Here is a 13,619-nt window from a genome sequence, read left to right as displayed (position 1 = left end):
TATGGCTCAGTGGTGGATGAATCCTGGCCACTTCTGGGAGGACATGTTTACCAGAGAGTGAGGTGAGGTTGTGAACTCGTAACACACCACTATGGAACACAAGTGTGGAAACCCAGAGCACTGGGAATATTTCTCTGTCTGTCCTGGGGTGCTCTGACCCCCAGGGGAGCACTGACTTTGGCCCTCATTCATGGAGAAAGTTTCCCAGACTTCAAGATAGACTGGAATCCTATTTTCAATTTCCCAGACTTCAAGATAGACTGGAATCCACTTTTCCACACTGGAAAAGTGTGAAATAGATTATAGAGAGCAGTGCAGGTGCTTCACTTGGTGAGAAATTGAGGTTTTGGGATTTTTACTGTGTTGTGGATGGCAGCAAGTTGGAGGGCACAGGGTGTCATCCTGGGTTTCTTCTTCATGCTTCTTCTTCCTCCTTCCTCATGGGTTTGGGTGGCATTTTGTAACTGGGCAGAACAGTCTGCATTGCGGGCTCTGTGGGATCAGTTATTGGGTTAAAAGGGGAAAATAATCCAGGTGTCAGCTCTTAATTGGATGGTTTAGTCTTAAAAGACCTTGGAACAAGAGACTGTTGGCCATTTTGTGCCTTCTAATGAAAAGCTGCTGAACTCACAGCAGTGAGGCTGTTTCACTGAGAAGAAATAATGAACACCTGAGTCTGAACACGAACTACCCTCTTCAATGCAGACCCAGAGAAACCCACAACTGGTACCACCACCCACAAGGATTTCTGAGGCTCAGAAAGCAGCACTTACTCTTCGGGCAGCAGGTAGGGGTCCAGCCCGGGGACGGGCGGGCTGGGCGAGCCCATCTTGCTGAGGGCCATGATGTGCTCGAAGGTGATGTCGGTCTGGGTGCCCACGTCCACCAGCTGCGGCTCCTGGGCCTTGGCACGGGGGGCCCTCCTCAGCACCTGCACCACGATGGGCTCCTTGGCTGTCTTGAACGCCTCCACCGCCTGCTCGTGGGTGGCTTTGGATAAATCCTTCCCATTGACCTGTGGGGACAAAGCAGCAAAGCTGTCAGGGACCCAGGCTCAGCAGCCAGCCACCCCAATGATGCCTCAAGGTTTAGCTTTCATGTTTTCCAGACTCTGTACTATAAAACTCTAAACTTCACATTGTCAGCGGTTCTCCTCACAGCTCAGTCCCACAGAACAATCCTTTTCCAGCCTCAGAACCAAGGACAGAGCTGCAGCTTCAGCCCAAACAGTGCAAACAGCAGGGGATGGAGGAGAGCAACCTGGGAGGGTGGGACTGCATCACCTGGAGCTGGAATTGGACAATGAACCCCAATGTGGAAATGGACCAAAACTTATAAAAGTATAAAAGCCATGGCCAGGCTCTTGCACTGCCCAAGGTGCATCCTGTGAAGGCCTTTTAATAAATCCCTACTTTATTCCTTTAACTCTGCCCAGCCTCTGTTCTAGGTCAGCCTCGTTAGGCATCACCAAGGTGTGAGCAGCCAGCACCAGGAACCATCCCCACAATCTTCTGCATCTCTCATTTGCCCTTTTTCACCACAGTAATTTTACAAATCCTCTGCTCTGCCTTTTCTTTTGATAGATTTTACTGGGCTTGCTCTTTGAGGTGAAGTACAAACCAGCACCCCATTAGTTTCTTGCAGATTAGAAATCCCTCAGCCCTTGTTCAAACACAACAAGTTATTGATTCTCCTGGAGTTCTTCTGGGTTTGGTTTGCTTTTTAGACTCTTTGCCTTTTTGCTGAACAAAACCAAAACTACAAAACTATGTGTTTGTGTCTGATAAACAATTTTTCAGATGAAACGTGATGGTAGTACTCAGTCACTGCAATAAAAAACTGCATTTTAGAGTAGTGGATAGAAATAACAGGAGACATGCCAGGCCATGGAATTGGAGGGCAGAGCAGAGAATTCACACACTGCACTAAATACACACTATAATCCACGTTTAGTCATATTAAAGTGGGGCACCTGAACAAGAACAGTACTCAGCACAATAACTGAATTTAGCCCATACTTAACATACTGCCCAGGGCAAAAAGCTGGCTGATATAAAGAGGGTTAATTTGAGTGCAGAAAAGACTGAAAAGGCTAAATTCCTGCTGAACTGCCTAGTGCAACTAACACTTTTTCCCTGCTGTCATCTTGGGTTTGCCTTAGAGAGGTGATGACACCGGGATTTTTGTGAAGCCAGCTGAGAGGGGAAGGTGTTAGCATGACATTTACATGACACCAACGCTTGCACTGCACACGGCTGCTCCCAGGAATGCACAGCGTGTAAAGTTTGGCCTGGTCAAATTAAATATCATTAACTCGCCCAATTGAGCAGATTACTTTAAAACAGTTTGTACAGCTGTAAAATTAGGTTCAGCCTAATGTTTTCTCTGGAAAAAGGAAATGCTGATTATGGTTTGAGTTTTATTATTTGCTGCAAATTAAACGCTGCACATTTTACTGTGTGCATCCTATTTTTTTTAATTTATTTTTTGTACAACAAAACCCAACAAGCAATCAAAACAAAAGAATCTAAATTGCAGTCTATAATGTTTTTCCAAAATGTGCTCAGAATAACTCTTGAGTGGGAAACTATTTATGAAGATCCTTTCTCCATCTCCATAGTAAAACCTGGTAAAATCCTGCACAGGACAGATTTCCAGTTCATTCCCAAATGCTGTCATGAACCTGCATTACAGACAGTTTAGTACAGGCCTGCATTTTAATTTAGGTTCCTTAGGACACTCTTATTCCTGCAAATCCATGGACTGGCATCCTCTTTGTGCTCTCCTATGCAATCATTACATAAATAATCATAACTTCAAGGACAGGTTGATGTCATGCAGGGAACAGGCAGCAGTAGCTGCACTGTGCCATAAATTGCTACCACAGGAATTATGTCCAAGTGGTTTCCTGACTATGTTGTCTGCAAGCTGATAATGCCACGGAAAAGAAAAGGTGCTGCACAGCCAGGAAGAAGGACATGGGACCAGATTTTAGACCTGGGGTGATGAGCCAGCTAAATTCTAATCTAAACCCTCTCCTGCTGCAGAGGGACCTTGTGTAGAAAAGGTTTGTGACCTTCTGGCATTCAGCTTCCAGTGGGTAAATTGATAACTCTACAAGCAGAACTATATTTGATGTGCTTACAGTTTTAAAGGATGGGTTTGATAGGATGGCAATGATTGCAGTGAAGTGGAAGCATAAGTCACTGTACTGCTGTTGTCATGGGCTTCTTAACCCACTTCAAAGATATGGTTGGGGGTTTTGTCTTTAAAAGTTAATATTTCTCTGAGCTGTGGCAGCACCCACATTTGTTAGGCAAACAATCCTCTGGACAGTAGCTGTCCACATGATGAATGGTTCTGGGGTCAGTCTGTGGATCCCTTACAAGAGGTGATTCCTGAACCCCAGCTGAGTGGAATCCTTTCAGCTCTGCAGGTTGCTGTTCTGAGCAGCAGCCTTGGCCACTGTGGTGATGCTGATCTATGAGACGTGCTCAGAACTGCCCTAACAAATGATGAAAGAGCACACAGTGACACAAAAATACACTTAAAAGTGCTTTACAGCAGGGGATTACATTTCTGAATCTGGTTCCTAAAAACCTGCAGCAAGTGCCATAATATATGGTAAATACTGAGCAGTGAATAGTTTGTAATTACTTTTTTAAAAGCATTTCCCATCTCAGCACACCAATAATATCACTTTCCATTACAGGGAAATAAGGATGGCAGTGCTAAATATTTGGATAATAAAAAGCAGTAATTCCCCAGTCTGCTTATGCACAACAGAGATAAATTGCTTTTCAGTCTAGAAAAAGGAGCAGGTATTGGTATTTTATTTTTAGCAGCACAAAAATGATGCAGAAGAGAAATATACGGGGATGATCTCAATGGCCTGATTTCTGGTGCCTGTGTAGAGTCAGTACTTGTGGCTAATCCTGAGTCCAGCAAATAGGTGATACTAATATGCTTAGTTTCTATCTGGGAAATTTGTTACAATTGACAAATAATTATCCCAGTGCTTAAAAGCCAAAAAATACATAATAAAATAAATAAATGAATAAATCTGTACAGATTTGCTTTGTAAAAAAAAGGGGCTTTATATTCCTAGACTTTTTTCCTAATGCTGCTGAATTGTGCTCAGCAATTCTTTTCCTCATAAACAGTTACATCTGAAATAACACAGAAAATAAAATCCATGCACACGAACGCTTCAGAAGACTGCCAAAAACGACAAATATGCATAATTTCTGAGGAACATGCCATGTGACAGACACAATGGGATCTTTCATGGCACAAAGGATGGATAAATTAACTTGTCTGGAAGGGTGAAATGCTTAGCTTTTGGACCTTCTTAGCATTGGAAATATAGTGAATATGGAGAAAGCTGTAGATAAAATGCAGTGACTGGAGTTAAACTCAGCTGAATGGACTTGGGTGAAATTTGTGGTGCAGGCAGAGAGTGGTTTAGCCACTGCATGAGGCGAGGACAAACACTGTGTTAACACCAGACAGTGAATAAGAAAGGCATGCTTGAATTGATTTTTTTTTTAATAGAAGCTATGCAATGATTATGAGATAAAACAGCATTTACATTGTTTTATTTTATTTTATAGTATATACTGTATGTTCTTCTGCACTAAAATAGGCTGGAGAGAGGACCAAGAAATCTATAGAGGCAGCAAGAAATCTATAGATAAAGATGGCATAATCCTGTCTGGGAGGTCTGTGTCTCCTGGAAGTTTTAACACTTGGAATGAAAATAAAACAGTCACTTGAGCTTGATTTGATTCTCACTGGAGTCAAGGGGTGATTTGCTTTTGCAGTGCCTCAGCTCAGGCTCTGACTGAGAGAGGGCATGAACAGCAAATCCAGAAGTCGTGAAGCTGAGAGGGCCATCAGCATTCCATGGCCAAACTGAGACAGTGGAAGGGAAAATGCTGCCATGGTCAGTGAAGGTGGAAGTGATGTGTATTTGTAACTGAGAAAAAGAGAGACGATGGCCCAAGGCAGAACAGGGGAAGCCATGGCACAAATCCAAACGGGTGACCCCAGCAAACAAACAGAAGGAAACAATGGCTTCAACTCTCATTTTGGTCATGGAGCTCTCATTAATTCCTATAGCCAAGAAGTAAATGGTCAGAAAAATAAACAGGAATTAATGAAAAGAGAAATTAAAAAATCTAATGTGCTGCATCTGGCCCCAAATGGAAGCAGCAGAACTGCACTGAGGAACCCTAAACATCAGGTGGAATTGCTGAGGAACACCCCATGACAGCTTAGGAGGTGTGAGTACAGCAAATATGTGGGTAGAGTTGGAGATCAGACTCCTCAGAGCCATGCAAAAGGCTGGAAATGTTTGAGTGCTACCTTGGAGATAAAAAGGTAAAATCAAGCAGGAGGATCTTGAGGGGTGTAGGGTTGGTAAGACCCAAGTGCCTTCTTGAGTCTGCTTTCAAATCTCTCTCTGTTGGTAGCTACAGATTAAGTAGAAAAACCAAATAAAGCAGTGATGATTTGTGATCAGTGATGTTCTCAACAAGGAGAAAAAAAAAAAAAAGAAAAAAAACCCCAGGAAAATCCTCATATCTCTTCATGCTTGTGAAGAATTTGCTCTGCCTCACTAGGAGATGGCTTTCCATATAATTTTCCAGTGCTGTGAGTGTGTAAGGGGTTGGATCTACATTGGCTTCTCTGCTGGAGCTGTGCAAGGCATTTGGCATCCCTCCTGTTGAAATCTCCTCCTTCTACTAATTCCAGATATGTCACAGGGAACTACCTTTTACAAGGACAGATTTTCTCACGTTTTTATATTTATATATGTGCTTTTATTTTAACAATTGTTCCACGGAGAGGCTCCAGAGCCAAGTGCCACCGTTTAGATGCTAATTTCCTGAGGTCACAATTGGCACAGGGTGCAGAGGCTGGAGCCTTCCAGCCTTCCCACTGTGAGGATGAGGCTGGACCTCCTGTGCAAGGCAAAGGGAATGGCAGCCAAGGCTGGGATGACAGAATTGTTCTCTGTTACTAGAAATCACATCCTTATTTTTGCTTGAGGTATGAGGCAGGATAGGACACGGCTGTGCTATTACATAAATGTCATTTTATCAATAGCTGCTGTTTAATTATTGAGCAAGGTGAGTGATTTACATGCTTTATTTCTCTGGGTGGGAAGAGAAGGCTAATTAATTGCCACTTTCAAATAGACATAAATTAGAGGCCTCCAGGTATATCAAAATATGTCACTTGTTTACAAGTGGACAAAATTTCCTCCTGGTTGCCACCAATTCTGATTTTCTTTTCCTTCTGATACAGAGCTCATGGAAAGCCCAGCAGTGGTGGATTCTCTTTCCCTGTGAGAGCAGAATTATCACACCTGGGTTCTCTGCACAAGGACGTTCCTGGGGCTCATTCCCAGCTTCCCACCTGCAGCCACGTAGGGGCACACACAGGAGCCCTGGGAGGGGACATTGGGACAGGGCTGTGACAGGAGAGGGCTGGCAGGAGAGAGGGTGCCCAGGGCATGGAGGAATTCAGCACTCAGGCTACAGATGAAGTGACTTCAGGCACTGGTAGAAGTAGCTACTGAAAGTTACCCAAAAATCTCTGTGCAGAACAGTTTAGTTATAATTATTTTCTATTTTATTTTTGCAGCAATAGTGTGTGACATTGTTTTCTGGATGTTGGGAGCACGCAGCAGAAACCAGACGGGTTTCAGTAAATTATTTTTTCCCATTAATTTAGACTGATTTCGGTGGGTTTAATGCCATGAATGATAAACATTTGTATGCATTGTACAGCCTGTTGGCTCTTCTGTGCCTCACAAATGTCACAGAGAAAAAAACTTTTTTGCCTAAGAATGAGTAAGCAGCTTTTCTTTGTAGAAATTCATGCAAATCCTTGGGAAGTGCACTATAAAAATGCTAGTTCTGTTAGACTACAGATGCCTGTGCTCCATTTAAAATGCTCTTTATGGTCTGATTCACTCCTTTAGCAAGTTCTTAAGGAGTCTGCATACTAAGAAAAAGCAGCACAACTGTAAAGATTTTTATAGAAGCAAGAACAGCAAAAAGCCTATTTTACAACCCCCCTTTTCCTCAGGAATCGGAGAAAAAAGGTTCAAAATACAGGTTAATTCTTCTTGCAGATCCATCTAATCCCTCTTTTGTTTCCCTCATATGTACAGTCTCCCTCCTTTTGAAAACCCCAGAATGATATTGTTTAGTAATAGACTGTTTCCATGTGTGTGCATTTCCCTTCTGCCTTGCGAGCCATCCATGACAAAACAGTTCAGACCCAGGAAAAATTCTTTTCCTTAAGAGCACAGAATACATTTGTCCTCCAAACCGTTAACTTGCAAATGGAAAATCTTGGGAAAAAGAGCCTGGAAATAAAGGAATTTTTATTTTGCTAGTAATTAGCACATTTAGGTATTACCAAGGCAGTGCCAGGAGTGTCTGTAGCATACTAAGATGCTCTTGGTTGGGTTCTCAGGCTCTGCTCCTGTGGATCACTACTCCAAATAACACCACAGGGGATTTTATCATCTGCTTCAATGAAAACACAGAGCAGTGCTGGGGCTTCTGAGACTCTGGACTTTCACTAGAAGCGAAGTTTACTTGGAGCCCTCTTTCTCTTAAAGATGCATTAATCGTGTCAGATGACTTTATATCAGGGCAGAAATGTTTTTCCTTAATTTTTCAAGTGATCGTTTGTGTATCTTTTCATGGCTCAATAACCCAGGTCCCTCTAGAACACAGCCAGGAGTTTACAGCCCCCCCCTTTCAATGCCTCTCTCTGCCATTTCTGCAGCGTGCCCCAGAGGGGGCCAATCAATGGGATCTCTGAGTGAGCTACAAATGAGCCATAAATAACCATGAATTACTAATGACTGGATTCAGCAAGTGTAATTACCCGTTTTCTCACATCCTCTGCTTTGTCCACCTCTAGCCCTGCACCTCCAGTGTGGCTCCTCGGGAAATGCTCTTGGCCCTTCCCACATGTGCTTTTCCCAAGAGGCAAAACCTGTGTCTATGTGTTCATCTAGTCCAGCAAATTACAGATTTTTATCAATGACAGCTTTCAAAAAGCTGTGTATTCTATATTTATGTTTAAAATAACACACCATGAGAGTGAACAGCACGAAAAAGTTAAAATCCTTCTAGCTGAGAGGGCAATGTTATGTGGATTCAAGCTGAATTTGAGCAGCATAAGAAACAATTCTTGTCCTGAATCAGACCAAAGGCCCCTGTAGAGCAGCACCTTTCTCCCACAGAGAAAGGGAATGGTCAAAGACTGAGATTTGGAGGGAGCTTTCCCCTGCTGTGGCCTTCCGGCACTCGCAGTTTGGTAAGGCAGTATTTAACACCACACCTCAATTAAAATCAGAGTAGTACAACTTCCTGGTGTACAGACCAGCACTTCACATAATCCTGATATCATTTTAGCAGCATATCAGACTGTGCAAGCACACAGCAAAGGCAGGGCTGCCTCTGGAGACCTGCTCAGGGCAAAGAGACAAAAGATCTCTACAGAGGATGAAACACAGAACAAGAGAGTGATCTGCCTGAGGTCACAGGAGGGCACAGCCCCACTCAGACCTCCCATCCCACCACCCAGGCACTGTGTTTAACATCATCCTGATTCCCAGCACCCCGTTTTCACACTGCTGGTCATTGTTTGTAGCTTTCAAGTCCATCTTCCCACTCCCTCCCTTCTTCCACAAATGTGATGCAGGACAGGGGAAGAGCAATTGTGACAGCTCTGAAGATCACCTGTGTTGAAGAGGGATATTGAAGCTGGTTCCAAGAAAAGATGGAAAGAACACCTGGAGCTGCTCTGTGGGAACCCAGTGACAGATCCCAGAGGTTTCCTCAGCCCTGCTGCTTCAGGAGCTTGGTCACCTTGGGCCTTCCACAGGCAGAGCTGAAGTGCCTGAAGAACACAAACCTCAGGAGGGAGTTCCACCACCACCTCTCCCTGTGCTGCCATGGCCATGAGTTCTCACAGTGTGACATTGACTAAAACACCTTCATTTTCCTTTGCTTCTGCCTAAAACTGATGGCAGTCACACAGATTTATCGGGTCAGACACAAGAGCTTCTGCTGAACTCCGAAGCACCTCAGCCAAATTTAAAAGTTCTTATCAGCTGTGATCTTCCAACATATGAATGGTTGCTTTCTCTAAAATGATCTTCTGTTCTCACTTTGCAAGAATGTACAGAATATTGGTTTGAAGTTGCAAAAAACCCTCTTGCTGCATTTCTGCTCGTAGTTTTTGTTATTATTCGGGATCATTTTGATATAGCAGTGCCCAGCTCCTATGCCAGTGGACAGCATGTCCAATCACCTCTGTGTTCCTACCCAGGATTACCCCTGGATGGACACAAGGAAGAAAACAGTGCCCTGATTCTGACCATTTGTGTTTTGGATGGTAGCATCTGGCTTTTTGCCTGAAGATATTCCATATTAATAGGAGGTTTTTCTTCAATTGTCACTGCTTGAGTTAGTGAGTATTGTAATATTTCATGTTTATGTATATTTGATATTATTTATTCTTCTCCTCTCCTGTCAAATCCCTGACTTGTGCCCAAGTTCCAGTTGGATCTGCTTCCCTTTACCCACCAAATCCCTGCAAGGACCAATGCAGTGTTCATGGAACTGTAGAGTTGTCCTGTCCCAGTGAAAATGAAGCCTAACCTTTTTCTTCCATTATTAATGAACACAACAAAACACATTTATTGAATCTGCACTTTTTCATTACTCCATATGTTTCCTTTTTTTCCCAGCCCATGTCTGGCATGTGACAGTAGAGCACAGAGTGATTGTCCCTGGTGCCTTCTCCCTTGTGACTTCTTGCCACCTGCTTTGTAGCATTAAACAGATGTGTAAGTGTAAAGCATCACAAAACTCATCCCTTCAATCATTCATCGTTTAAAAAGAATCCCAATAAATCCATGCTATGGCTGAGCATTTTATCTGCCCACTTTAAAGATGAGAGGCACTGCAGATTTTAGGAAGATTATGCAACAATGAGGCATTTAACATGCAAAATAGGTCAAATTAGGCATTTATATCACAGGTGACCATTATTTCATATCAGATCTTGTTTATGTTCCTTTAATGGCCAAAATATCCCTCTAACTTCACAATAAAAACTATCTTCCAGAGAAATCCTAACAGAGGCACTGCATTATTCATCATCAAGTGAAGAGGAAAATTTCAATTGCCAGTTTCTGGTAAATGTCTAATTAGGAGAGGGGACTTGTGAGCCACAGACAGGCGCCACGATCATTAAAGGGCAGTTCTCTGAAGATTATGAGTCTCCAGTCTGTCAAGCAGAGTTTTTCTACAGCTGAACTAATTCTGCAGTAGAAAACCCCGTCTAGAACAAAGCCCTTGGAATTAACATCTTGTTTAAGCAAACACATGACTACTTTGAAGTAAGTGTGATAGGTTCACAACTGTTATTGAGGTCGAGTTTAATGGTAGTGAAGTGACAGAATCGAACTTCAGTGCTAGTTTTAATTTCAGCTGCAGCACAGGCTGCACATACAGAGCACTTGAAGCCATACACTGTATTTCAAGTAGAGCAGCTCCCTATAATTGGCACCACCACTTTGGTCTTCACATGGAAAACTACTGAAATGTAGAGCAACTAATTCTCTGGCTGCCCAATTAAATTTGAGGGTGTGAAAAGCATATGTACAGAGGCAATTATTTCTGTTTTCCAAATCTTACAGTTTTGATTAGCTGGTTTTTTTTTTTTTTTTGAGCTGAATGTTTATTTTGGCAAGCTTCGCTTTGGCCCTGCTTTAGGATAACATCATTGCTCAGTAGGTTTAAGTCTAGTTAGACTGTTTCCTTGAATGAGGCTTTCTTACTGATTGATTACTTTGGTCTCATTTTCTCAAGTCTGAACGTGCAAATGGAATTCTGATGGCAAGGGGGCCTGCACTGGTGATTAGCTCAGTGCAGCAGGTTTGTGTGGGAGTTCTGCTGGAGAACAGTGCCCTGCAAGCGATGCCACTGGAAGCTGCCAATGGAAAACAGGGTTGGCTTGTTCCTCATCACTGCTGACCTCTCATTAGCACAGAATTTGTGTCTGACCTTGGTGCTTATATAACCTTGGCCACAGAGCATCTCAGTCTGCTTTAAAACACAAATCCAGCTTGCCCACTAGTGTTTTTTCCCAACCCTGCCATTTTTCCATGTCTCAGGGACGTGCCAGGCTGGGAGCATGTGAGCGAGCCTTTCAAGTTTCCGACACGCTGCAGCATCATGGCAACAACTGTTTATTTATATATGAACTTTAGTATTTGTGAGGGGTGCCAGCTCCACAATCACGGAGCAGAATCTTCTGACCTCGGCTCAGCTGAGCCAAGGGCAGTGGCAACATGAGCTTGTTTCCTGCCAGCCTGTCCTTAGCCTGGAGGGACAGCCTGCAGGAAGGGGCTGTGCTCACCTATCTCAGGCTTTCTCAGCTGCAAGTGCCAGTTGGGATGGGCTGTTCTTATGGTGTCTTCCCACTGCAAGCACTGGGGGAGCTCCATAAATCTCAGGGAACAGTTTTGAGCACTACCCATGCGAGTTTAGAGTCATCTGTGATTTAAGATTCTATACACTTGAAAATTCTTCCAGTGGAAGGTGTCGTTGGAATTACAGGATCTTTAAGGTCCCTTCCAATCCAAACCATTCTGTGATGCTGTGAGGATTCTGTAAAACACTGTGTCCATTTAGGAAACGATTTCACTGTGTTTTTGCCTCCCATATTGCGGGCAATGTGTGCTTAGTGTGAAAAAGGTACCGAGAAAGTTCCTTAAATTGCAGGCTTAAACTTTCTTTACTCTGTTTTGCATGCTCAAAAGATCTATCTCAGATGGTTCATTCTTCTCTAAGTTTCTTCCAATGGAGTTTACTTTTTGGAATTTTCACACAAACGGAAAAGCCCTTATTTCTGTTATTGTTTATGTAGGAGTTGATGGCATTGAAACAAGCACATCAGAAACCTGGTGTTAAACACCCTCCCAATTTTCTGGTTTTCTTTCTTCCCCCTTCTCCTTCCATTTTCACAACTTTTAATATCTTCTGAAGAAGATTTCCATTAAACCAGACACCCCAAAACCTAATAGTGTATATTACTTCATTTACTATGCTGTATTCAGCTGGGAAGCAAACCTTGGGACACGTCTGAGATGGGATATGGACCCCACTGCTGCCACACTCATCAGTGGTGACACTGCTCCTCACCAAGCTGCCACAGCCCCCTTTGTATTTGCAGCACAAAGCATTGACGTGCACAGCTACAACAGCTTCTAATGACGAGGTGTCTTAATTTGGTTTTTATTATGTGATTAAAGGTACAATAAGGTAAGTGCTCAACAAGAGGGAAGACCATTGTTCTGCATCATTAAGCTCACAGCGGCCCAAAAAGAAATTGTAGGCAATGTGCCAAAGCCCTTAATGAAGAGGATCTCTTTGAATTATCTATGGATGAGGAAGGGATAAAGCCTGAGCCCTGGTATATTTGATCCTCTTTGTGCTCACTGTTAGAGGACTTACGGAGCCAGCCGTACCGGACCTTCTGGAATTGTAATTTATGGAAGCATTAATTTCCCAGCCCCACTAAAGCTCTTGGCCTAATAGAGAAAGTGCAGTTATGTACTATTATTAATTCCTTCAAGTGTCTTCTGAATTCCTACGTCTTGGAGTCATGAACTTTTAAAAAATAAGACTAAGGAGATTTATTTGCAATGATGCTTAATATTCCCTAAAATCAAGTTATGCAAATTTTGTCTAACTCAGATTTCTTAAAATAGCAATGCCTTCTTATCACATGATATTAGGGTTACATGGATGACACAAAAAACCACCGTAAGAGACATTTTCTTCTGTTGGCAGATTTTGAAACTTTTATCTTCTATATTCTGTAATTTTAAATGGCAGTGATCCTTCATCTCCCTCACCATTAAATTTTAAGTGATTGCTCTTGTGAGTAGGTTACATGAGGACGTATTTTTATAGTTGTAGTGACATATAATTATCTGGATGTGCTCCATAAGCTATAGAATTCCCTCCCTCCTGTCTTGCGGAAGAGAAATCAAAGCAGACCCCTGTTAAAATAATTTTGCGCAGTTATTTATATTCTAGAATAATCAGGGATTATAGTTTAAAATAATTCAGGTTTTGCTATGCTAGAAATCCCAGTTTTACAGGATTACACGCACCTTTCCCTTCTGTGGAAACTGAGGGTATTCCAACAGGGTTTCCCAAAAGAATTCCATACTTAATGAGGAGCACTGGGCTCTCACACAGGCTGCAGCACTTTGCAGGTTCACAGAATCCTAAAACCAAACTCCTGCCAGGGATCTGCACCTGCAGCCAGCAGCCAGCACTGGATAGTTCAGTCATCTCAGATATCAGCAGGAACTGTTCCTGGGACTGATTTCAGGACGTGCATTTAAAGAACGTTGTGCTGCATCTGTTGGGAGATGTCAGTAAGTTGCAAAGGTTCTCTGCCACCTTCCTTTCGGAACAAAACTTGAGCAAGCCCCTGAGCAATCACACCGTTCTGATCAGGAGTGCCTCAGTCTGTCCTGGTTGTTGCGCTCCTGAACATGACTC

General features: G+C 42.9%; 1 protein-coding gene across 2 annotated transcripts in view; it reads right to left on the bottom strand.

The window, feature by feature from the left end:
- The window catches only part of PDZRN3 (PDZ domain containing ring finger 3), a 132,678-nt gene that overhangs the window by 15,762 nt on the left and 103,297 nt on the right, over nucleotides 1-13,619 (bottom strand). For both annotated transcript variants that reach the window (XM_038148751.1, XM_038148752.1), the window contains one exon: nucleotides 774-1,015. In XM_038148751.1, coding sequence (XP_038004679.1) covers nucleotides 774-1,015 — 242 coding nt within the window. The remainder of the gene's footprint in view (nucleotides 1-773; nucleotides 1,016-13,619) is intronic.

The sequence above is a fragment of the Motacilla alba genome, chromosome 12 (assembly GCF_015832195.1).
Source record: "Motacilla alba alba isolate MOTALB_02 chromosome 12, Motacilla_alba_V1.0_pri, whole genome shotgun sequence".
Lineage (NCBI taxonomy): Eukaryota > Metazoa > Chordata > Aves > Passeriformes > Motacillidae > Motacilla > Motacilla alba.
Note: the sequence above shows the minus strand (reverse complement) of the source record. Positions and strands in the feature narration are given on the sequence as shown.